Below are 25,892 nucleotides of genomic sequence, written 5' to 3' on the forward strand. Positions count from 1 at the left end.
GTAAGGCAATGAAAGGGCAGTGAGAAGGTGGAATGCCAGAGTAGAGAGGAAAAGATTCCCCAACTTAATATTTTCTTGGTCAACCCAGAATCTCACTGTTTGGCACCATCTCAGGAAATGGATGAGTCTCAGCAATAAATATAAGAGGTGAGACAAGCTAGACAAGCCAGACTTGCTTTCCTTCCTCCCTGTTACTGGCAGGCAAGGGAAGCACCAAGGCCAATGGCTCAACAGCAGCCAAGGGTGAATGAGAAAACTGTATTTACTGCTTTGGGACACCAGGGGAGTAGCAAACCCTGGACTCCCAGTTGGGCAATTACCTCTGCTTATCTCTGCCTGGTCTCAGACACCCTGTAAGTAGTGGCATGAATAAGAATCTCCACTGAGGATGGAGCCCCTGCTCCTCTTCAATACCTAGGTGGGGACCACAGCATTAATTAGGTGCCAACTGGATTGTTTGCAGGTCTTTGAAAATCTCTGTTCAGGTTGTTTTGTTGCCCTCCTGCTTGTATTGCTTTCCTGGTTCCTTACAGAAAGAGGCCTGAGGTACTGAAAGAATTGTCAGTGGTTTTATGTAGCAGGGAGGCTTCAGCAAGTCCTTGAGTGGTAGAGTTGGAGACAAGAGAAGCACTGGCTGAGTAGATGAATGGGATCTCCTAGTTTTCAGGCTGCTTTAAATATTTCAGGCTTACAGAGGCTGTCTGGATGGTTCTTGCACCAACAAGTTTCTTGTGACCTGATCCCCTAGAAAGGGTGCAATTTCACTACTGCTCACAACAGCAGGGAAATCACCATCTATAAAGAGAGCAGCTTCTCATGGGCACACTGGCTGTTGGCTTGGAGGTGTTGAAAGTCAGAAGGTCCCCAGGAAGCAGTCACTGTATGAAGTGATGGGGGAGAGGCTGTGGGCAGATCCTGTTCCACTCACAGGTTCTGTCAAGAAGAGCTCAGGTTGCCTATGGGCACTTCAGTGGGAAAAAACTAAGTTTATTCTTGTTCCTGCACACTGAAGTTTCTTTGCTTCACATTTCCATACCTGTCTCCCTGGAAAAGCCTGGCATAGACAAGGCAAAAATACAGATACTTTCTCAGAGTAACTAGAGTTACCTTCTTCCTTTCCCAGTGTTCTTGCCCTGAAGAGTTTACCTTGATCAGCAACATTAAAATAAATGCAGGACTGTAAACAAGACCTCCCCAAAGGAACAACATCCCCTCACTGTAACTCCCTTCCCTCAGCACAGTAGGAATGGCTCCTGGGAGGACTCAGCAGCTCAGTCATCCTTTCCCTTGCTTTGTTCCCCAGAACCAGTGCTTAGTCACAGCCCAGTGAGGTCCCTCCCCATCTCCTTCCTTTGCCACATCTTTGTGCTGTCACCTGCATCCGGGTCTCAGCCCTGAACCACACCAGGAGGTTTAACCTGAGGCAAATACAACAAAACAAGCAAACCTGTCTCCTAAGCATGAAGGATACCTGGAACAGTTCCCAGGTAGAGTGCAGCCCAGGGAATTCATTGGTGGGACAAGCTGCCCTCAGGATGTCATTGCAGGTGGTGATGCCATGGAGCTGGGCAAAGTGTGGCAAAAGGGACCTGGGCTGAGCCTTCCTTATTTTGCTGCTTGTTGGGGTCACTTCCTCACCACTCCCAATGCTTGGTGAGGTCTCCCACAGCAATCAAAAAAAGGCAGGTGACCCCGGGTCTTGCGTGGAGTTGGTTCCAAGCCACGTGTGTCTAACAGCTCTTATGATCTTAGTCAAATATTAAACCGTGCAGTTTTCCCCTGAGTCATCTCTGAATATTTGCTGCCAGACTGAGGGCAGACACTTCCCAAAGACAGATGAACTTAATGCTCAGGACCCCTTAAAAACACTCCCAAGTCATAAAAGCACACACCCTACCTTCTGTCCATGCTGATATGAATAACACAGCTCAGCTGAAGTTGTAGGAATCTATAAATTCAGCAGAAGAGAGGGGCTGTGAGGGAATTTCCAGGGTAAGGGGGCAAAGAATAAGGTATTGGGTTGAAAGGAAAGCTGCTGCAACAAAGAGAGTTTCCCAGTAGAAGTCCTTGATCTTGGCTTGTCTCAATTAAAAATTTTAATTCCTGAACCAATAAGAAACTGGGCATATTTAGAAACTATGCTATTGGCACAGAGATGGGATGTATCCCTCCTACAGCAAAGGCCCAGAAATGATCCTTAAGGGTCAAATAAACAATCCAGACCCCTCTGCTATGCAGGAAAAAGAAAAGAAAAGAAAAGAAAAGAAAAGAAAAGAAAAGAAAAGAAAAGAAAAGAAAAGAAAAGAAAAGAAAAGAAAAGAAAAGAAAAGAAAAGAAAAGAAAAGAAAAGAAAAGAAAAGAAAAGAAAAGAAAAGAAAAGAAAAAAAGAAAAGAAAAGAAAAAAGAAAAGAAAAGAAAAGAAACCACCAAACAAAAAAACCCCAGGGGTATGTGTGGCTATAGATACCAATGCAGGAATCCTCCAAGCTCTATGTTTGTAGGAGTTATGTTACCTGGCACAAGCAGAAGAGACATCATGTCCTTCTCCTTCAGGTTTGCAGGAAACCTTTGACAGAGTAACACAAGACTGCTGAGGTAGATTGGATTATTGCCTGTTAGACAAAAATACCAAACCAGACTCTGCCTGTGCAGATATCTAAGCATGGTTGCTGGTTTGCAGTGCAGAGGGGACCAACTGAGCAGCACATTCCTGTGTCAAGGAACCGCAGAATCTCACCTGGATCCAGACCAAAGGCTTTAAATATTTATCCAGGAAAAGTCTCCTCCGGGTTAAACACAAGACAGAGCCCCCAGCAGAGTGCCTCAGGCAGTGCAGAATAAAAAGAGGAGACAAGCTGGTTGTAGTTTTTATTTCTCCTACATGGATTTAGGTGATGTGCAGGACAGGGAGGTCAGCTCTCCCTTTTACTGCTTGCATGGGCTGCAGGCAGCTCCTAAAGACCTGGTACAGAGATAAGGGTTTGAGTGTGGAGTGGGAACACTCTCTGCTCTTCAGCTACGTGTATTTCCTACTGCCCTAACATCTATTTCCATGGTTTAGGCTTTGCCTAAATTTTCCTATATTTGCCTGTATTTTCTTATGCACTACCACAGCCGGATCAAATCAATTCCCTTTTCCATTATATTCCCTTTCCCATATATTCAGTATATACAAATGTCAGCATCAGGCCACAGAAAGCCATGAGATGCTTTATCAAAAAATAACATTCCTGCTATGCTATGCTCCCATAATGTTTGTCTGTGATAGTCAGGAGAGGAAAACAGGTTTCTAAGGACTCTCAATAAATCCCATGGGGCTACACAAGGCTGGATCAGAGGTACAGAAACCAGCAGCAAGAATTTAAATTCTGGACATGGGGATGTTCCCCAAAACCACAAAGCCAGCTGCTGTTCTGTACATAGCTGCTGCTTACCATATCTTTTCAAAGATATGCCACTCAGAACCAGCTCACATTTGCTGCTGTTGGTTTTTAAATGATGTAACATTTCATTACAAATAATGTCCAAGCAAATTATAAGCACTCCCTGCTTTCCTAAGAACTATGGTAGAGGGCTAGGGACGGTTCACCCAGGGTCTTTAGGAGTGTGTACAGGCAGAGGGGGTGGGTGACACTGGTGTTCCTCATGGACAGGGGAATTTGAGCATGGATCTGCAAGTAGAACTGGGGAGGGACAAAACAGATGGAAGCTGTGGAGGGCAGACTTTGTGTTCTTGTGGCTCAAACAGCAAGAACTCTATAAATGGGTCGAGACTGAGCTATATAGGATTGATGAGAGCAGCAAAATATCACTGGGGGGCAACAATTTAAAAGTTTTCAGTGCTATGGTGGGGAGGCTCTCACCACATGGGCATTCTCCAGACTACCAAAGTGATTTGACTACCAAAGTGATTTCACTCCAAAGGAATAATGTGTCCTAGGAGCAGGGAATTCAGGATTTTGAGGTGCCTGCACTGAGACCAAAACCTCTCAGCAGCGATGGGCACTGCATCACTGCAGCTGCAACATGGACTCATCCGGGTTGGCAAGAGCTGGGCTAATGGTGCCTTGTGCCACCCGGCCAGCGACACTGGAGTGCGGGGGACACCACTGTAGGACACAGACCTCTTGCTCCACGGTTCCTTAGATGCATCCTAAGGGGATGCAGCAAAGACCGGGCTGGTGGGATGCTCATCCCGAGTGGATGTTTCGGCACCTGTATGGGCACCGCTCTGCGCTCCCCCTCCACTCCCTTGCTGGAGGAGTGGCAAATAGCATCAGCCCTGCTCTCCTCCCCTCCTCTTAAGCAACTGAGCATGCAGGGGAGTGACTTGATTTTTTTTTTTTTTCCTTCCTCTCCGAGGGAGTTGGTTTTCACTTCCTGCACTCTCGGTGCCTTTGTCTCCGCTGGACGCAGCTTAAGGCACACCTGAGAGGTGAAAAGACAGAGGGGACAAGGGGGACAGTCCCCTCCCAGCACCGGTTTCACCTGAGACCGCCCAGGTGGGGGGCCGAAAGCACATGGCTGGGGATGTGTTGCGGGGTGGGGGGACAAATTGGCCACCCGGGGGTGGCATGGACCTGGACTCTTCCCCTTTTAGCTTCATCTGTTTTCTCTCTTCCTTTAGGACCTCTTTATTAAGGTCTCGAGGAGCTGAGGATCGGGGCACCAAGATGGCCAGAGGGAGCCCAGGTCCGTGGTTTGTACTCTGGGTCAGCTTGGTGCTGGCGGTGGACTCCGGTGAGGGAAAGGAGGAAAAACCCTTCGGTGAAACATGCCTGGAGGATTTTACAGCGGGGATGCCGGGTTTGGTGCTGGATACAGACGCCTCTGTCCAGAACGGAGCCACCTTCTTATCGTCCCCCATGGTGGAACGGGGCAGGGACTGCATGAGAGCCTGCTGTAAGGACCCTGCTTGTAACCTGGCGCTTGTGGAGCAGGTCCCAGGCACAGAGGAAGACCACATCCAGGGCTGCTTTCTCCTCAACTGCCTCTACGAGCAGGCTTTCGTCTGCAGGTTTGCCAGGAAGGTCGGGTTTCTCAACTTCTTGAGGAAGGACGTCTACGAGTCCTATCGGGCCATGCGGGATCACGGATCTAGTGGTAAGGAGCTGGTAATGGAGCAAACTGGAGTTGGAAGAGGGCCACTGGTGCCAAGTCCTCCAGCCACCCCTTGTGCAGCTGTGCTGCCACAGGGTCAGGGTGAAACGGTGGTAAGACAGGGTTTATATATGCATCTATATGCTGCAAAGGTTTTCTCTAACTTCGACCAGCTCAGTTATGTGCCTCAGTTTACCTGTTAGTAAATGGAGGAGGAGTTGTTCTTTAGCCTAATTGAAGCTGGTGGAGAGAGTGTTTACCATAGAAAGGCTGTGTTTTTCGAATTTGACAAGGTAAAGAAAAAGGTATTGTTTTTTGCTTCTCCCTCCCCCCAGGCCTTTGAGGTTGGAAAGTGAAATCCTCTAAAAATCCACACATCACTGCATTTTAAAGGCCTGCATTAATCCCTTAATTGCTCAGGGGCTGGAGTCAGGACGCAATCCACCTACCTTTCATTTTGCCACAGACTGAACCTTGTGAGCAGCAGGCTGGATGGTGAAGTGTCTGAGTATCACTCTGCTTGTTGGGACTGGTCCCTGCTGCCGGGGGAGGGAGAGGGAGCAGCCTAGGGGAGATGAGTAGAAAACTCCCCCTTTGGGAGTCTGTTTCTCTTCCCTAATCTCTGATTCCCTGCTCTGAAAGATTGCACCCGGATCCAGAGAACCAGGTGGAAAACAAACCGGAGCTGGCTGGCTGGCTGGCTGCCACCCTCTGCCATTTCCGAAGTAATGCAATGTGTTCAGAGACTCTGAAAAACATGGTGATTCCTCCTTTTGCCTGCCATGTCATGGAGGAAGCCTAAGGACACTGGGATGTCTCTAGCCCAGCTGGGTCTTTGGCAACCATAACCAGTTTATTATATGCTGATGCCTGGGCAGGGCTATTAGGGGATATCTGTATGGGTGATTCTCCTCACGCCTGCTCCCAGCCCACCCGTGAAGGAAAGAATCTGTGAGGTTGATGTGGGGAGTGTCCAGATGGGCACATGGGCTTGGATTGGAAAATTTGAGCTGAAAATGGCTTTGATTTTCTACTGAGGTGTGCCAGCTTTGTAGGTGTGGAGGTGGGAAATAGAACTAAACCCCACACTGACCACTTCTTTCCATCCAAAGGAGCAGTGCAGAGGGTTGGGAGCAGGGCATGGCTCTTCTGGAGCAGTTTCTTGGGTGTCAGTAGTCAGTGGCAGAAGTGTTTCTCCTGTTCTCTGTCCCTCCTAGTCACTTCCCATCACATTTGAGGCCCTTCTGGTAAATCTCTATCTCACTGTTGGAGTAGTTTCCCAGTGTCTCCATTGCAGGCTCAAAATCCTTTCCAGGGGAGCTGCAGCTAGTGAGGAACTGAATCTCCAGGACTGGAGGTGGCATTCTGGCAATTGTCTGAACTCCTACATGCTTTGTAGAAGGAAAAGGGAATGTACCATCTCTAACACATCCTGATTTCACAAGGTTAGATTAAAATACAATGTATTGTTGAGCAATTCAGTCTCTTCACCTCTGTGGACCAGCACAAGGAGGCTGCAAACCCCTCCTCACCAGGGGTAAGATGGGTCCAGTCACTGGTGTCCCCTTGGCTGATGCTTCTCAGCCCTGATCCAAATTGCACAAAATTACATGTGTGTAGATCTCTAGAAAGTGTCCCTGGGTCACTGAGCTGTGTGCCACTAGAAATGTTCTGTTTGCCACACCACATAGCTGGAGCATCCCAGCCACCCATCCACAGGTGCTGTCTTGCCTCCCATCCCAAATGCCACTTTCACAGCTGCTGGGATGCATGTAGGAAGGCTTATCAGTGAGAAGTGAAAAACTTGCCAGAAGTGAAAAAAAATGCTGTTAGGAAAATTCTGCCTGCCATGGCAGGCATGTGCCCCCTGGTCTTGCACCATGACACCACTGTGAGGAGAGGAAGGGCTTGGCCCTTCTACACCCCATGGTTGCACTCGGATGGTGCAGGATGCTGGGCAGGTTTCCAGCTGTAGTGACAGACACAGGGCAGGTTGCTGCTTCGTGGTTGGGTCAGGCTGTGATGTTCATGCTGGCTTTGATTGGAAACAAGTTTCCCTCCTCTCACGAAATGTTTAGGCATTGTCTTTTGACTGATAAAAAAAAAAGCATTCAGAATAATGTTGGGTGGCATCAGAGGTATGGCAGGAAAAGAGTCAGAGCACATTTACTGTTTATTAATCCAGGGCTGAAAGGGAGTTTTACTGGAGAAATAGCAGATAATAACAAGTGCTAAATTAGACCATACAAGCTGGGCCCTCCTCCCCACGATCCAAACAAAATCCAAAATAAAACCTAAAGCCCCTATATCCACCATGTTGGAAGTGGGTCCAGGTAGGAGGAATGGGTCTGTCTGGGCAGGATGGCAAGTGCCTGGCTGCCACTTGAGAGGGAGGGTGGAAGGGTGTGAAGTTGCAGGAGGCCAAATGAAGGAGTCCCTGGACACTGAGTGAGTCCCTGGCATCATAGGGAAACTCGATGGCATTTTTGCTTCCAAACTTTTAGAGGATGCCTGCAAAGGCCAGGTAAATCAAGTGTTGAGGAAACAGCATGTCAGGTTTTCCTCCCAGATGTTTTTAGATAAAAAAATCTTGTCCTAGGTTTTTCTCTGGAGACAAAACTACCTAACCTCCACACTTGTGCTGTATCATTCTTAAAGTGTGAAGCTCTGTGGCTGCTCTGGAGCCAGGGTTCTTGTCAGCCCTCTGAGACTGGTCTGGAGAGGTCTGCAGGAAGCTTATATGCTGCTCTGTTACCCATCCCTTTCCTTTATGTGCTGCTGTCAGATATCCTAGGAGCCTTTAGGCTATGTCTAGGGGGTGGTTTTCAGATGTCCTTTGCAGTAATGAAGATTAAAAGCATGTTTTTTCCTAATGAGTAGTGAAATATGAAATATATATTTAGCAGTCCCAGTGGATGACATTAAATAAAAATGCCATATATTGCAAAACCCACAATACTACTACTACAGAGAGCAGACCTGTTCAATTAAGAGGTTTTTATCTGTTCAGGAGACTTGTGTTCTCAAGGGGAAGCAATGCACATGCTTGCATGTTCTAGCTTTTGCTCCAACATCCTCAAGCAAGACTTGGAAAATGAACACAGGGGTGGAGGCACCCTTGATCTAGCCCACTTTGGCCACTCTTGAAGTGTTGCAACTTCAGAAAAACCTGGTGACAATGACTACAGCTGAATTTCTGCAGATCAGCTGAGTGTGTTTTCAGCATTTTGGAGAACAAGACCTCCTGAGTCATGGATAAATATGTGACAACAGCTTGGCTTTTGTCTCTTGCCTGTTCCAGCTAACATACAGACTGAAGTCTCTGATGTTGTTGTTAAAAGGCACCATCCTCTGAAATGGTTCCCCAGCCTGAACTTTGTTTCGAGTTTTTCTGCCTGGCTCATGCGGGAGGGGCAGGCTCACACCATGCATTCTATTGGTAATAATGGAGCCCAGTGTTTAGGTAACTACCCTGAGCTTATTCTGGTCTAGGCAAACCAGTTCTGGGTGTGAAACTGGAAAATAACCTCCCTGAACCTTTATCCGTTTGCTGAACTGAACCTTCTGTGTTGGTTGGGAAATGCTCTGTGACATTCTGCTCCTCTTAAATCCAGGGCTTGGGAGTGGGACACAGGGAAGTGCTGGGGAACCCACAGGGGTCAGGGGATGTCTGCTCCTCCTTCACCAGGCAGAGAGATTTGCAGGTCAAAACTTGCATTCAGAAAGGAGAGATCCCCAAGTCTGAAGGTCATCATCCATCTTCAGTGTTTGGTCCTGCTCTGGTTTGCCATTCTGCAGGCACAGTGCAACTAAAACGAGTGGTGCTGGGATCTCATCCTGGGCTGAGGTGGCCCCGGGGCTGATGCTGCTCTGTGCTGATCCATTTGCTCATCCTCCAGCACCCAGCTCAGGCTGAGAGGGGGAATTACATGTTGAGTTCCCACATCCCAGGTTCAGACGCATGGATATTGGAAGAGCACTCAGAGAGCAGCTGGTCCTGCTCCCTGTTCAGAGCAGGCAATGAGCAGGTTTCACTCACAGTGACACTACTATTTGTCACTTGTTGTGGCTACCTCACCTCCGTGGCTCTGGAGCTGTCTAAGGAGAATGCAGTAATAAAATGATCTTCACTAACATGAAGACCTGATGAAAACCTTTTCCCCCTGCCTGTGACAGCAAAGTTAGATGGGTTTACCCTGAGGAATGATGAAAGGAGCTTGGAGCAGCAGCAAAATGCATTATTCTGGAAATATATAATCCTTTCAGTCATGCTGTGTTATTTTAGAAAAGTTCAGTTGACCTACTGTGTGTCACTCTTACAAACCACTGTAGAAACCTCTAGAAATTAATGCTGAGAGATTTTTGTCTTCATACATTGTCCAAAAATCATTTGGTTTTACCATGACTGCATTTGCTGCCCAGCCAGGACAAATCTCTACAGAAAGAGCCTCTATTTCTCCAGGCAATGATTCCATTGCCTTGTTGCCTTCTCCCTCTCCCCCTCCTCAGGCAAATGAACACTCTGGCAGCAGCAGCATCTTCCTTCCTTACCTTTGCTTGTTCCTATGGGGAGCTTAGCTGCATATAAAGAAGTATGTTTTGTAGTGCCATGTTAATTTTCAAAGGCTGCACTGACTTGCATGCATATTTCCAGTGCTCTGAAAGTATCAGAAGCACTTAATTGTCATTACTCACTGGATTTCCTTTTCACCTGAATATGTTTTTAAATCATTGGTGAGTGTGTTCCCACAAAACTCAGCACTCCCTTGACCTGCATGTGGTTTGTTTTCTGGCTCATACAGAATTTTTGAACTCTGTGATCGATGGAAACAGCTACTGAAACCAATAGAAAACTCCTCTCAGGAGTGTCAGTGGGTGAGATTTGAATGAAGCCTCCCCAAAAGCTGTTCACTTTTGAATGAGTTCCCTGGCAGGCACGTTAGAGCAGAGCTTTAGCATTCGTGGGGACAGAGCTGCCTGCTCCTGCTGACCTGTTGTTGCAGCAGGCAGGCTCAGCTGGCTTCTGATGCTTGAAATCTCCCAGGTTGCATGTCTCATGGCTGCTGGAATTTGGGTGGCCTCATTTCTTCTCCTCTCTCTTTCCTGGCCTGCCCACACTGGCTTTGAGCAGAGGCTTTTGTCCCCAGTTAAGTCCATATCCTCAGCACAAGCCACACTCAGGTTGTGAGCTGCTCCTGCCACTGCAGACACCTCTGGGCTGTAAGGGACCCTTGGTGACCATGAGAAAACTTTGAATCTCTTTCTAATGGCAACCTCAAACCGTTCTGAGATCTTTTCAATCATTGCTTTATAGTCTCATGTACTTGGGGTGTGTCTGCATGGCTGGTGGAATGGAGGAAATCTGGTTTTCTATGAATTTCTGTCCTGAGGGGAGGAGCTGATATTTGAGCTCCCAAAAGAGAAATCCCTAAACTGGGAGCTTTGCAAGAGCTTTCCAATGAGGAATTTCACTGATGCCTGCGTGTTCCAATAGTGAGATCCCTAGTGGCATCTCTCCCCTTCCCTAGATGCTTACTTTTACAGCCCTTGTAGGAATTCAAGATCTTTTAGATTTCTGTTCCCCCATCAACTTTGGTTCCATTTTAGTCATTGTTAAGAGGTGAAGTCAGACAAGCCACTACCTGGGTAAGCCTTACAGCTAGATGAAATTTTTTAAAAAGCAAAAAACAGGGACATTAATACACTGTGAGCTATATAAATTTGTTTCTGTGCATTTTTGATTTCCTCTTTCAAGCTTTTCTTCAGGGTCATAAAGATATTTCCCCCTTCCAGTGTATTTTATAATGGGAGCTGAGTTTCTCACTTAATGATTCAGCTCTAGGAGCATGTGTTCCACAGCAAAGAACACAACATGGAAGAGCATCATAAAGCTTTAATCTCCCTGTTAATTACAGAGTTTTATAGCAGCAGCTTTCTACAGTCAAAAGAGCATTATAGCAAAAGTAACTTTCATTTTTCAAGCCAGCTTTCAAAGCAAACCAAACTGAAGAGGTAATCTCCCTTCTAAGAGCATTTTGGCTCAATCAGCACTCAGTTATGAAGCTCAAGTGGAGAACAGCCACATTAGGAGTGAGGCCAGTGCAGCAGGAAGTCTCTGAGCTTTCAGACATACTAAGGAAAAGAGGGAGAGGCTTGAATAAAAGTTTTTTTTTTTTTTTTAATTTCTTGTGAGGGTTCCTCCTAGGCAGTCACTGCACACCAGTGACTCCTCTGACTCTTTTTCTGGAGGTGAGGAGGGTCAGGGAATTCAAGAGACAGCATCTAATGAGATAGCCAACTCATTAATCAGAACCAACTTTTAACTTGAAATCCAAACGCCAAGGTAACTAAATTGACCTGGGGAGAAATATTTAGCCTGTTTTTTTAAATTTTTTTTTTTAATTAACACGCTTTAAAATGTCAAGGAAAAGTATGATGTGGAGTTGCTGTGAGTTAATGATCAGCCTCTGCCATGCTGAAGAACTTGTCTTTCCCTTGTGCAATCCCACCCACTCACCCAGGCTGGAGAATGGCTGCGCTTTGCCATGGTGTTTGCCTAGCAGGAATGGCAGGAACCTGCATCCTTTCCAGAGCTTGCAGTGCTGTCTGTGTGCAAGGAGGTTGTGGGGCTGTTTTTTCCCATTTGGTTTGGAAGGTGTTTTGGCCTATGAATTCTCCCGTGGTCCTTGGAGAAATGAAAATAAAGCAAAACTTCACACACTTGTTTTACCAATACTGATCAAACCCAGGAGATGCTGAGCTTACTTGGCCCTGGTTGTCGTCTTTCAGCAGTCTTAGTGCCTGTCTGAGACAAGACCCATTGCTGACAAGTAGCTGATGTGTATCACTCAAAGGTGAGGGGACACCAGGGTGGGCATCTCTGCTTGTGATGCAGGTGTTATCTTCCTGGCTTCTTTCAGGTCCAGCTGGGTCTCTTCTGCCTGTTCTGGTGGTTGGATCAAGCTCCAAAATATGAACCTGATATCGTATTGTTGCCACCCAATGCTCATGTGAAGAAATGGAATAAAAGAGAAAATCAGGGACAGATTGCAGGGAACACACAGACCATTGTGGTAAACATAACCAAAAGCCCTGCAGCTACAAAGGTGACAAGTGGCTGACCTCTTACTAGACAGCAAACCTGTGGCCTCATCAGCCTTCTAGTGAGAGAGGTGACCTGGCTGCAGGGGGAACCTCAGAGAGCTGGTGCACAAGTACCCTCCCTGATACTGCAGCTGAATAGCCTGAATACAGTCCTTAAACATGTGAAGAAGGGAAGGCTTGTATCACTTGTGACTTTCTGGTGGCAGCAGCATTTTTAAGACCTGGATAAAATGAATAGGTCTTCATTTGGTAGAAGATAGTAGAAAACAGAAGATTCTGTGTGGATTTGTGGCAACTCTGGTCTGGAGTTTATGTTGCAGGCCCTCTATACTGCTGAATTTAGTGACAAAAGAATTAAAAAGTAGCTTGTTTTGAATGCAGGTTTGTTTGTATATGAGCCTTATACTGGAGGTCCCTTCAATGGGCTCTAGCTAAGTCAGCAGCTTGGGACCTGAATCCAGAAACACTGAAACAGGAGATTGGAAACAAGTCCATGACAGTGAAAGTAATTAACTAGTGGAGGAGTTTTCCAAGGAGTTTGGGCACTAATCCTCTTCTTCATTCTCAGTTCAGACACAACTGTGTAATGGTAGAGTGCTTTAAATCTAGCTTATAAATGACAATCGATGCCTTTATAAGAGACTCAGGTTGAACTTGAAGGTTGAGTCTTGGACTTGGTACAGGTGCTACCAGGTAGAGTTTTATGGGCTGAGCTGTGCAGTAAACCTGTGATCAGAGATGCTGAAGATGAAAGAAGTTATGAGTCAGGCTCAGTGGTGTCAGTGTTTCTAGGCTGTTCCACTGGCACAGGCAGGGATGAGTTTTTATCTCTTACAGTTTTGAAAAGTGTTTAAAGGATTGTGAAGACTGCTGGTATGGGTATGGTAATCTATAGAATGGCAGAGAAATAATGATCTCATTGATGGCATTTGTGCTCCTTTTTTAAGGCTTACATGTCAGGGAGTGGAGTGGAGTGGAGTGGAGTGGAGTGGAGTGGAGTGGAGTGGAGTGGAGTGGAGTGGAAGATGAGGTGGTAGAGGGGTATTCTCCATCCAAACCCCACATTGCATAGCTCTGGTCAAGGATGCTAACATCTCAAGTGCTTTGAGATGGTGGTAGGAATGATGGGAGTCTGTTCCACATTCTTCAACACCCACACCAGGTCATCTCCCTAAGTGGAGGGTGGAGATTGCCCTGTGCTGTTTCGAGAAAATGTGGTCTGATGGTCAGAAGCATGATGTCTGTAGCCAAAGGGACACCCTCTTTTGATGGTTCCTGGGGCAGCAATGACCAGAGAGCCAGCTGGCTCAAAGGCCTGGCCAGAGTGGGTTGTGGAGTTACTATATTAATTAGGGCAGCAATAATGGTATTAATTGTCTGCTGTCTGCTCAGGCTGGAAGAAACCTGGCTAGATAAACATTTCCTTTTCAGTGGCTGAAGCTGGTATTGATTTTGCCTGGAAGAATCCCCCTCCCTTGTCCTCCTGCACTGGGGACAAGGACCAGACCCTTCAGTCTCTTACCCAAACCTTGTTCTACATTTCTCCTGCAGATGACCGTCCTCCAATAGCCCGCACTGGCATGGACATGAGGGTACAGCCAGGGGAGCCCGTGATGCTGAGAGGCACAGAGAGCACAGATGACCACAGGATAGTCCTCTACGAATGGAAACAGGTTCTTGGTGACTCCTCTGTGGAGATGAAGGTAGGGAGCTGCAAGAAGGAAGCAGCTTGCTCAGCACCACCTGTGGTCTGCACTAAGTTGGACTCTCACATGGAATTCCAGGTGTCCCTGTCCTTCCCTCCTCAAGCCAGTCCACCCACCAGCCCATTCCCAAAATCTCCCGTGGTTTCCCCCACCCTCTCACATATTACTGGGATGTGGCATTTCTTGGCCTCATCAGATCATAGGCTCCCTGCATCAAGAGACCATCTCAGACCTTCCTGAGCAATGCCTGATCTCTCTGGGTTGAGCAGCCATAGGGCAGCAACTTTGGTGCAGGAGCTGCCTTTGCTTCCAAACTTCTGTAGTTCAGTGAGGGGCCTGCCCTTGGTTTTGCTCTGTTCCTTCTTGGTGCTTCTCTTCCTCTGGCTATGAATAATCCAGTCTCAGGCTTTGCTTCTCCTGTTTTTTTTTTCCTGGGCTTCTCCTCTATTCAGAGCATAGGCTCCTCCTGTATTATCTGAGCTGGAGCTCAAAGAGGTTGTGTGTCCTGCCTGGCTTCAGGATTTCTGGAATGTGAACAGTGCCTGTGATATAGATGATAAATGTGAATTGTGGCTTTAGAAGAGCAAATGATTACTGATAAACTTCTGCAAAATGCTCTGGAAAGCCTTGGAGAATTTTGGAAGAATTAGCAAATAAAAAGTGCATCATCAGGCCCAGAAGACCAGAAATTACTAGCTCTAGGGTGCTGAAGGGGCTGTGGGAATATGGAATTGCTCTTCTCCTTTGTCCTAGCCCAACCAAAGCAACTTTCAGGGGGAAAAAAAAATAAAAAAATTAGTCCTCTGGTATTATGCTGTGTTCACTACATTAAGAGATGAATATATGGCAACACTGTGCTCCCTTGAAACCTAACCAAAAAGCCAGATAGCATGGAAACGGAGGTCAAATATATGTTAAAAATCATACAGAAGAAATTTGTATAAATAATATCATGGTCTTCTGTTCTGACAGAATAATTCACTTTCTTTTAGAAACCCCAGCAGGCAAAGAAATAGGCACTCATTTGTATCTCTAAAAACCAACTACACTTGCCATATCTAAGGCACCTCGCTTAATCCCTTGTAATTCATAAATGGCTTTTATTTTTCAGAAGTAGAATACAAAGTGCAGGTGTTTCAGTTCTTTCCAAAGATTTTTATTTTCCCTTGTGCCTTCACGATATCCCCAAATACGAAATTTTCTAAATTAGACTTGTGATATTCTTTCTCTCGCTATCCCAGCATGGTACCAGCCCATGGATTTAGGGATTTTTGTATAGCACTGAGACATCTTTTCATGCCAGACATCTGCTTGGGTGTTTCCAGACAAAGCTCCTTTCTTCTTAATGCAGGAACCTGGGCCTTGCATGGCTTCACTCCCTCCCTCATTAGAGGTACCTCCTCCTGCATAAGCCCTTCTTTTGCATTCTCAGAAGCCATCGAAGAGATCAGGTGGAAATCTCCAACCTGAAGGCGGGGACTTACGTCTTCCAGCTCACGGTCACAGACCTCTGCCCAGCAGCAAGACTTCACCAAACATCCACCCATCATGGTGCTGAATTCTGAGCAGACTGAAGGTGATGCCCTAAGCCCATGGATGTCCTAAGAGGATTACCCAGTACCTAAGTGCTTCTCTCCCATACCTCTTTTCAGAGGGGTTAATGGGAAAGAGAACAAATCTAGAGGCTGAATTTTCCTGTCTGCTACTCCCAGTAAAAGCTTGCACCTGGCCAGTGCTGGAAGGTCTGGAATTCATCAGTGGTCTATTTTTAGGGTTTTCAGATCCCCTTGCAGAGAGGTGGCCTTCAATAACCCCATCCCCCCTGCTATATGGTGCCAGAATGGCTGAAGCACCCTGAGGTGCTTCTCTCCCATTACCAGTGCTCTTCTCAGAGGGTTAATGGGGAGAAGAACAATCTAGAGGCTGAAATTTTCTTATCTGCTGGTTCCAGTAAAAGCCTGCACCTGGCCAGTGCTGGAAGGAATTCATAGTGGTTTCATTAGGTTTTCATGATCCCCCTTGCAGAGAGGTGGCCTGCAATAACCCCTCTGCTTGTCATTTGCCCTCTGCTGTATGATGCCAGAATGGCTGAAAACTGGGGTGTAGGTGGGGGTGTAAGACAGAAGAACCCAAAAGGTCTTGTTGATTCCATGGTTTTTTCTGTGAAGGATCCTATTCCCTAAGCTGGCAGGATAGGTGGAGCCATCTGCATGACACTGAAAGCTTTATTTGTATGTTTTTCTGTATTGGCTTTGTTAATGATCATAAATACTCAGCATTGCAAGTTCATTAGGAAAGAAGGAATTCTTGGACAATGGTTGGCTAATAGCTAAACAGGGAATTCTGCTTCTACCACAGGTACCATAAAAAATATAAAACCAGCCATATCAGTGACTCTAATGGTCTGTCCAGAATCCATTACACTGCATCCAAGGCAGTGGTCCAGAGGTTGGATACTTTGGAAAGAGTAGAAGAAATGGCATACTATCAGTATATATCAGGTTGGTTAGTCCCCAAGGAATTTGTAGCTGGGAATTTTTTAAGCAGAAGATGGTGTCTTCTTGTTTAATAACCATGGATTAATCCCTTTGTGACTCCATGTAATCTTTGCACAGCAGCAACATCCTGAAGCAAGGACTTTCACAGCTTAACCATGTGAAGAAGCTCCTTCTGTTTTATGGATGTGGTGCTTCTAATTTGATTTTGTGACCCTGCCTTTTGTGTAGGATAACATAAACCATGATTCCCAATTCACCTTCTCCATGCTGCTCAGGATTTTATAGATCTTTCAGACATGTATCCACATAGTGTTGACCAAGTTTCCTTCAGAAAGCTTTCTCCTTTGGATATGTAAAGGCAAAACAAGCTAACAGAGCCTTTTATGTTAACTTTCTTGGTAGAGCACTGTTTGACTCCTAAGAAGGTGGGCTGGTGTCGGGGATCTTTTCCACGTTGGTTTTATAACCCAAGGCTTCAGCAGTGTGAGGAATTTATTTTTGGTGGCTGCAAGCCCAATAAGAATAACTACTTACGGGAAGAGGAGTGTAAACTGGCCTGCAAGAATGTTAGAGGTGAGTCTGCTGAAAAAATCAGCCCACTCTTTCTTGTTCAAGCAGGATGTCCTCTGGGCAGGTACTGCAGCTTCTTGGCTGGCCAAGTTAGCCCAGAAAAGCTGAGGATAAAGCTGGGATAATTATGTATGGGGAGTCCTGATGTTACACAACCAACACATTCAGACCAGCTCCTGGGGCAGGGTCCCTGGTGTGTCCTGAAGTCTTCATGTCACATCTGATACCTAAATTCCAAGGGCATCATCGTGCTGTGGGGGAGCCAGAAGTGCTTCACTCCCAAAATAAAATTAATCTCCCTTGGCATCCTCTAATCCAAGTCTGAGGATGATTTAGCATGACTTCAGGTAAATGGGCTGAGCCTCTGCCAAGCCCTTTGCAGCTGACAGCTTAAGGAAGGGCAAAAGCCTTGGAAAAAGGAAGACTGTCTGGGGACTTTCTATCTAGTGGTGGAAAGTTTTCATGTGCTCCTCCAGGCCTACCTCCCATAGGTACTGTTGATCTGAGGTCTCTGGGTGGTGGACACCTGTATTTCCCTACCCTAAACCCTACTAGGCTTGCTTCCAGAAAATATGCACTTTTTTGGTGAGATGTGGAGGCAATCTAACAACCTGACAAAATAACTTGATGGTAAATTTATAATAACTTGAGCTGACAAAATAACGTGGTGGTAATTTTATTTTTCCCCTTCTCTCTTCAGGTTCTGTTGGTGGGCGACAACAGCCAGGTGAGCCTCCTGTACTGCTGTGTGAACCTGCCCTGAGCTCAGTGTCTCCCATCCATTCCTGTGGCTTTTGATTAGCACCTCAAGCCAGTGAGGCACTGGAGATTAATTTCTTCCCAAAGCCTTTCACTTTCATGTCATAGGATAATTCAGGCTGGGAGTTACCTCTGGAGGTCATCTGGTCCAACCCACTACTCAAAGCAGGGCCAGCTTTGAGTCACATTGGGTTGCTCGGGACTGCATCTAGTCAGTTTTGGGTATGTCCAACAAAGGAGATAGCACACTTTCTCTGGACAGCCTGTGCCAGCATTTTATGATCCTTGTTACAATTTTTTCCCCTTATATTAAATAATTTTCCCTTGTTGCAGCTCATGTCTCTTGCTGCCCATCCTATTACCATGCACCTTGACGATGAGAATCTCTCTGTCTTTTCCATAACCTCTTGCTAGGTGTCCAAGTCCAAACCCTTGCTGAGCCTCTGCTGGATTCACTCCAGTATGCCAGTCTCTTTTGTGCACTGGGGAGCTCAGAACTGGCAGAGTACTTGAGCACCTGAGACCACCCTTTGAGCAGACGAGAGTAACCAGTTTGGTTTTCCTAATTTAATCTCCCTGTTCCTGGGCAATGTCTCCACATTCTTCTGGACTAGCTCATTCCTGCTTCCACCTTCTGTGAACCTCTTTCTTTGAGAGGAAGCATGGCTATGCCTAGAGCAATGTTTCATTTATAAACAAATTTTTTTTATTTTATTTTATTTTTTTTTCCATTTTGTTTTTTTTGACTCCAGGGTGCCACTGAAGAGAGACCTTAACCAGTCTGTTTCTTGTTTGCCAGCCTTATTAGCAGCTTGTAGGTCCCTGTGTGGCAGGGAGAATGAATTAATTGTAATGAGCTATCTGAACTGTTTCTGATGCAGTGTGCAATGGGAACTGTCAGTCCCCTTTCTTCACATGCAAGGATGGCTGCTGCATTGATGCCTATCTGGAGTGTGATGAAACCCTCGACTGTGCTGATGGGTCAGATGAGATGTACTGTGAACAATGTAAGTGCTTCAAATTCTGACTTGTGCAGTTTAGTATCTGCCCAGAGATGAGTGCAGTGCAAGCTGCAGGTGTTGACTCAATGCTTTTTTTGCCTCCTGTTCTTATCTCCTGACTCTGAATTACCTTTTTTCTAGAGTACTCTATTTGCCATTTCCGTATCTCTGCTGAATGCAAGAGCTTGTCTTCCTTCTGGTATGTTTCCTGCCTCTTAAATACTCCTCGGTTCTCTTTCTGTAAGACTTCCTCCTCTCCAATTCTAGTATTTTTTTATTGAATGACCTTACCTGCTCTCTAGAGCTGGGAGATGGTAAATGAAACCAGGATTTCTCCCAGACTGTCCAGTGTCACAGTTCCCTTAGCATCATCATGTTATACTAATGTAAATGCACAGTGGTGAGATGCCCATGTTTGTAATCCCTCCTCCCTTCCCCTCCTCCCTCCCTCCGCTCTCTTCCCTCCACTCCCTCTCCCATCCACCTTCTAAACATAATTCCCATAACCTTTTTAGTGGGTATTTTGTTGGCCCTTTTTAGGTTGCCCAAGGCACGACGATTCATCTCTTTTACCCTCTTTCTATATCCTGCACACTTCTTATATCCCTTTCACACTTCATAAAACCAGGAGTGTTAGTGGTTTGCCCACGCTTCTTCATAGAAAAAAAAATAATAAGAAAGCAGCTTTTATTTTCCTTAGTTTTGTCTCTGTACTTGTGGAATGGAAATTGGAAAGAGTTTCTTGTTACTGCATTCATGTTGAGATATTTAGAACCTCATTTATATCTCCTTTTTCCTGGCTTGTGAAAGCAAAGCAAAGCTTCAGGAAAGCACTTTCTGCCCATATCTGCACAGATGGAGCCATTTCTTTTGGATTCAAATGGCAGGAGAAGCTTTAACATAAAATGTTTCTCTTGCAGATGCTCGTGAGTTCAACAGACTGCAGAAAATCAACATCACACAGAAGCAAGGTACATCCAGAGCACCCAGGCTGACATCTCCCAGCTTTTGTTCTTTTCTTCAGTCTGGTGTTTCATAGCAAAACTTCTTCCCTGTACAACTACAAAACCAGGTGTAGCATCTGTGAAGCCCCTGTATTAAAAATGAGCAAAAGCCTGTTCTCTGGATAGGTGTTTACAGGAGGTATTCATTCTCCTGCCTTGTTCTCTGACCTTGAGGATAGGTGTTTACAGGAGGTATTCATTCTCCTGCCTGAACTCTTTCCACCCAAGCAGTTCTCATGCATATTGCCTCTTGGGCTCAGTACAAAACCTGCAGCATTTTCTTTGAAACTGCAAACCCAAGTGGTGTGGGGGATACAACAATGGGATAATGCAAGTAAACATAGGAATTCCTGTGTTCAGTCCCATACCTTCCCCTTGTTTGTACCAGTGTAGGCATCACTGGGCAAAAAGAGTATATCCCAAATCAGCTTGAATGCAGTTTTCTTGCTGAGGAGAACTGAGCCAAACTGCAGTCCCTGTGTGTTCAGGCTCTTCATGTTCCCTTCTGTCTCCTGAGGAGGACAGGTCATCTCTGCAGGGGACTGAATCCAAGATCTAGCATGACTGCATGCTCTGATAGTCCTGTTTCCTCCTTGCTCTTTGGGTTATGGGCAGGTGGGAGCTCACCTTGGCAATGCCAGTTTGAGCAGCTGGCAACTCAGTAGTGGGGACCAAAGAGCCACTGCTCTGGTCGTGCATCCCTTCTGCCATGGTGCTTGTGCTCTTCTGTTGTAAGCTGACAGTGCTGGCACTCTGGGAACCCAGAACTTTCCTTGGTTTCCCAGGTCACTGTGTGGACTTGCCTGATACTGGACAGTGCACCGACAGCATCCTCCGCTGGTACTATAACCCATTCTCTGAGAAATGTGACCCCTTCACCTATGGGGGCTGTGGTGGCAACAGAAACAACTTTGAAGAAGAGGAAGCTTGCATGAAGTCATGTTCAGGCATCACAAGTAAGCACACAGTGAGGGCTGGAGTTTTACTGATCAAGATTAAGTTCTCTGGTCCCAAAGAGGCAGTCTCTTGGGAGCTTTCAGTCAAACCAGCTCTGCTCTCAAACTCTGGCCATATCTCACAGCATTCTTCAATAAACAAGAGATAAGGGATTACAGTGTATGTGTTGTTGTGGAGGATGACAGCTGAAACCGGAGAAAATCTGCCAAACTGTATCAGTTACAAGCTCTTGCTGCTTTTCTGAAATGCCACCCTCCACTGTGTTGTGCCTACCCTGAGAGCTCCGTGCTGTGGCTGCCAAGAGGGATGTTGTGTGCATTCAGTCACTTTAGAGAACTGGAAACATGTGCCTCATAAACCTGCCTTGTCCCTTGTTCTCAGCCTTCTTTATAAAACCTTTCCCCTCTTCTCTCAATACAGAAGCAGATGCCATTGGCCGGAGATGGGAATCATTTGAGTCCCAGACTGCTATCTTAAGTGAGTAACAGTTTTTTAATACAGATCTTGCTTGCTGCTTTTATGCTGTCCTGAAATATTTCTTGTTGCATTTTCTTTCAAATAATAGCCTTCTATCCCACCCTGCTCCTGAAGCTGAGGGACCAGTGTGGGATTTGTGGAATGCTAGAAGTGGCAAGAAATGCTTCTGTGCCCTGTGCATCTCTGGTCCAATTTCTTCTTTGTGACTCAGTAGTTCCCACCAGAGGGTCCTGGTTTTCTTTCCATGAACTTCAATGAATACTCCACTGTTCAACATCAAAAAATGTCAAGGAAAATTCTTAAAGAGTTCACATAATGATAGCTAACTACTGCAAGAAAGGAGGAGGCCTAAGTAGGGGTGTCATTAATGCTGGGTGGTAAACTGTGGTGAAATTTAATGACCCTCTAGACCCTCTCTACAACTGCAAGGTTCACCAAAGCTATTGAATTACAAGTTCCTTAAAGACTATCACAGTAAGGCTGGTGTCCTTTCACCACAGAGCTGTAAGGCTTCTTTCTTCAGTGGAGAACCCTGAAATCACTCAATTCTGTTTTTCAACCTTATGGATTGATTAATACCTCGAATTCACACCAGCTCTCATGTTTGACTGTCTCCCCTGAGGATGCTGCAGTTTGGCCATAGAGGACCAAGTGCTCAGAGCATTGTAATGAGCTCTTTCCCCACAAACTCAGCCTCTCCAGCATCCCTTACTCTGACAGCTTCATCCCAGCCAGGAGGTGCTTTCTGCGACCACCCCTGGGTGGCCTCCCTGTTGACATACGAAGCAAGAGCAGCGTTGCAGAAGGGTTTGCTCCTTGTGGAGGTGACACATGGCCGAGCCTGCCCAAGTCCCCGAATCGCCTTTAGAGGGCGTGGTGCATCTGGGAAATCAGGGAAACCACATTTTGGGAGAGAGGCAGCCTGGCTGCACCCTCCATACCATGCACTTGCCTTATTTCTCCTTTGCCCAGCTGTGCAATGCCCATCCTGCTGTCAGGCCAGATGTTGCCCACCTCTCCTCTGCCAGCACAGTTTTTTCACTGTCTCTTCTGCTTGCTTCTTCCTGACTGCTCCTGCTGTGGTGGAGGAGCCCTTCTAAATGTGTTCATATATCCCTGCAGGTGCCTTCGAGGTGGTGATTGCCGTGCTCCTCGGGATCTGCATCATGGTGGTCCTGGCAATTATTGGCTACTTTTTTCTGAAGAACAGGAAAAACAGCCACCGCCAGCCAGCCACTGCCACCAACTCCACCCTCTCCACCACAGAGGACACTGAGCATCTGTTCTACAGCAGTACCACAAAACCAGTCTGACCCACAGCCTCTCTCTTGCCAGCCCTCCCCAAATCCCCGTTTTTTAAAGACAGAGGCTTCTGCCTGAAAGACTCTTTCTCTTCAAAGACTTTGATAGCAACAGGCCGAGATGTAGCCGTGATTTGGCAGTACCAGTGTCTGTGATTGCCTTGGCTAACTGGCTGCTCTGGAAAGTGAGAACCTGGGAGCATTTTGATGCTCTCTGTTATCTATCCTTTCCTAACCTCAAACAATCCAATGAAGCCCTGAATTACATCTTTATTTCTGCTCAAACCCAGAGCACATCTCCACTCAGCTCACTGAAGGACCCTGGGTCAGTATCTGTGTAGCATTTGCATTGGTGAATGGTGCAAGCTCACCAGAGCCAGCAATTTTTTGTCTCCAGTGCCACTTTCTTCCACTCAATGTCATATTTTCCTCCCTTCCTCCCAATCCTCTACAAGGTGGCCCTGCCTCCCAGCAGTCCTCCTGATCATGGTGAGCATCTTGAGGGCTATGTGATTCATATAACCATCCAGACCTGTTCCAAGGGCTCTGTGACACTCCCCAGTGGTTCTTGTTTTCAAGATGGAAGGAAACAGAAAAATCTGCTTTAATCACTAGGTTTTGCTTTTTAACAGAAAAGCACAGATTATTTTTTTTCTGCCTGGCTGCTATATTGCAGCCTCTTACGTGCAGTATGTGTCCAGCATCTTCTCTTTGTGGGTTGTCCTGGTTGCTTTTCCAGTCTGACTTCAAACACCGTGACAAAATATCTATTTTTTTTTTTCTCATGTGAAAGAAGAGGAAATGTTCCTAATTTTCCTGCTGATGGTGAAGGCAGGGTAGAAGGATCCTGCTCCCTCTCAGTTGGACTTTTGCTGTAGCTTTGATCTTACTGTGCTCTCCCCAGAGCACAGGAGCAGTCCAGGTACCAGCAGCTGGTGTCACTGGGCTTCCTCGCTCCTGCTGGGCCATCCCTCCCAGTGCAAGATGATCCCAGCTTTGGGAGGTCCAGAGTTGATCCCTGGCCCCATAGCAGTGTGTAACTTCCCCACTTGTATTGTGGGGCCCCATGTGTTTCCCCCATTTGCAGTGGGGTGCTCCCCAGCTGGGTACTACTGCATCTCTGTCGTGCAAGCTGATACCTCTAGGATGTGAGGACTTCTGTTGGGGGCAGAAGCTGTTTCTGAAATGCCTGGGATACCTTGTTGGCTAAGGGATTGGCAACAATCCTGTAACTGCTGTGAAGAGAGAGGAAACTGATGTACGTGTGTCTGTGTGCGTGTGTGTGTGTATATATGTATAAGAAGCATAAATCTATTTACAGTTTTTAGTTTAAACGCTTGAATCCTTTCAGAGCCGAGAGCAGAGTGGCTCTGGAAGGCTCTGGTGAAGCCATGCCTGACTCAGGACATGGCTCAGGTCCTCTCGAGTGGAGCTCCAGGAGAGCTGCCTCCTTGGGCCAGTGCCTGGGCTGGGAGGGAAGGAACCACTGCCCACAGCCTGCTGGCAGTCTGACTGCACTCTTCTCCCCATCATGGGCATCTGCCTCAGTGTCCCTGGGGCTGGTCAGATTCCTCCATGGCTTTTTATGATCTGCCTGGGATCGTGTCTTCCATCTCTTTGTTTTTCCCACAGCCTACCACGACCTATGCAATAAACCTAACATCTTGATTTTTTTTTTTTTGCTCTGATGATACAAGTGGCAATAAAAAGGAATTGTTTGTCTTATCTGACTTGGGTGTGGTGTCTGAGAAGCAGTGACCTGGTGGAGGGGGTAGGTGCAGTTCCCATGCCTGCTATCTTACAACCTTTTTTCTGCCCAGGCTGTGGTAGCTCAGGAGAGAGGTCTCTGGTGCTGCAGCAGCAGCAGTCCCACGATTCAGGGAGGGCTGTGGGGAGGGAGGATGTGTTGATAGCTGGAGAGATGGCTGAGGTGTGCTAGAGAGTGAGATAATTCCCCACTAAGTCACCCAGAGAGCAAGACAGGGTGTAACCTGAAACTGGGTTCCATCTGGTCAGACTGGTTTGGGGTTTGGGTCTGAAACCAAAAGTAGACACTGTTTGCTCTAGCCGTGTCTCCAGGCTGGTGCTCACTCAGGCACTGCAGTGTAAAGCCAGGTAAATGTAAATTTGGTTAATCAGCAATGGGTATGTATGGGAACCAGGCTAACCTGCCCCTGTGTCACTGACCTGGAAGTGCTGGGCCTCCAAACACTGCTCAGGGAAGGCTTTATCCCTGTGCCCCTTCTGGACTGAGGGGTTTGATGGCACTGACACCTCTCTCCTCCCTACACCAGCTCTCCCATCATTTCCAGTTACTTGTCCCTGGAAGAGCTGCTCTGCTCAGCCTGTGGGGTCACCAGGTAACCCCTGCCATGAGTGTGCTGCTTGGAACCAGGGCTTCTCCTCTGGAGAGCTTCAGGAGAGGGGCAGCTCTGTCATTGCAGGATCTTTTCACCTGAAGCTCATCTTTTTGTCTCCCGGTGCTAAACATGGCCCTGGCGGAGTCTGCAGCTGTAGCCAGAGACCTCCCCTTTGCTTTGCAGCTTGCAAAATGGTTTTCTGTCCCAAAATCCGTGTGGCAGTGAGAGGGCACTGGCAGCAGGCAAAGGGACAGACCCTGCTCCCCATCCCCTCCCGGCGGGACTCTCTGCTGCATGGGGATCTGCCGGGGGGACAGGGGACATGAGCAGTACAGGGTGACCCAAGGAAGATCCAAAACGCTGCTGGTGCTTGGTGCCAGGTCCAGGCAGCACTCCCGCACCGGTACCGGGTCACGCCAGCCCTCTGCATTCCCCACGTTTTACCGAGTGGGGTCACTCGGGCCCCACCAGCAGCTCCAGCACGGGGTGGCTGGGGCAGGACCTGCACCCCCCGGGCTTCCCCTGGGTCTCTGCATCCCACCCCTCCAGAGGGGTCAGCCAGAAATAGAGGTGTGCACTCCCTCGGAGAGCTCAGCTCTTCCAAATGGGTTTGGTTTTCAGATGGAAACAGGAGCCCAGATCTGGAAACCTTCTGCAAAATTAAAAGCCTACACCCTCCCCCCCCAAAAAAACAAAACAAAACAAAACAAAAAACCAAACCAAAACCCAAACCAAACCAAACAACAACAACAAAAAACCAAAACAAAAAAAGGAACAAAAACAACAACAACAACAAAAACAAACAAACCCAAAAAAACCCCAAAACAGAACTGAAGGCTCCTGATGAAGAAGCATTTTTTTGGTGAAAACTGAGCTGCCTTGTTTCACTGGCTGTGCCTTACAGTGAGGAAATCATTGCTATTCCCTCCACTGCACCCAGAAAGGAGCAGTTCCATGAAACTGTTGGGTTTTTTTGAGTAGAATTGCTCCTCCTGGCTTGGAGCTTCCCAGAATGGCCCCTCCAGAGCCCATCACCCCAGCCCAGCTGCTCTGTG

At 46.9% G+C, this 25,892-nt stretch overlaps 1 protein-coding gene across 1 annotated transcript; it reads left to right on the forward strand.

The window, feature by feature from the left end:
- Positions 1-4,370: 4,370 nt before the first annotated feature.
- Positions 4,371-23,815, forward strand: SPINT1 (serine peptidase inhibitor, Kunitz type 1). The gene is given in 12 exon segments (XM_030452442.1): positions 4,371-4,502; positions 4,628-5,103; positions 13,756-13,907; positions 15,323-15,418; positions 15,420-15,486; positions 16,811-16,981; positions 17,679-17,705; positions 18,619-18,744; positions 19,659-19,709; positions 20,528-20,698; positions 21,120-21,176; positions 22,299-23,815. Coding segments are annotated over 11 exon segments (1,539 nt in total). The 5' UTR covers positions 4,371-4,502; positions 4,628-4,673; the 3' UTR covers positions 22,490-23,815.
- The last annotated feature ends 2,077 nt before the right edge of the window (positions 23,816-25,892 follow it).

Source organism: Calypte anna, chromosome 5A, assembly GCF_003957555.1.
Source record: "Calypte anna isolate BGI_N300 chromosome 5A, bCalAnn1_v1.p, whole genome shotgun sequence".
In the NCBI taxonomy this organism is placed as follows: domain Eukaryota; kingdom Metazoa; phylum Chordata; class Aves; order Apodiformes; family Trochilidae; genus Calypte; species Calypte anna.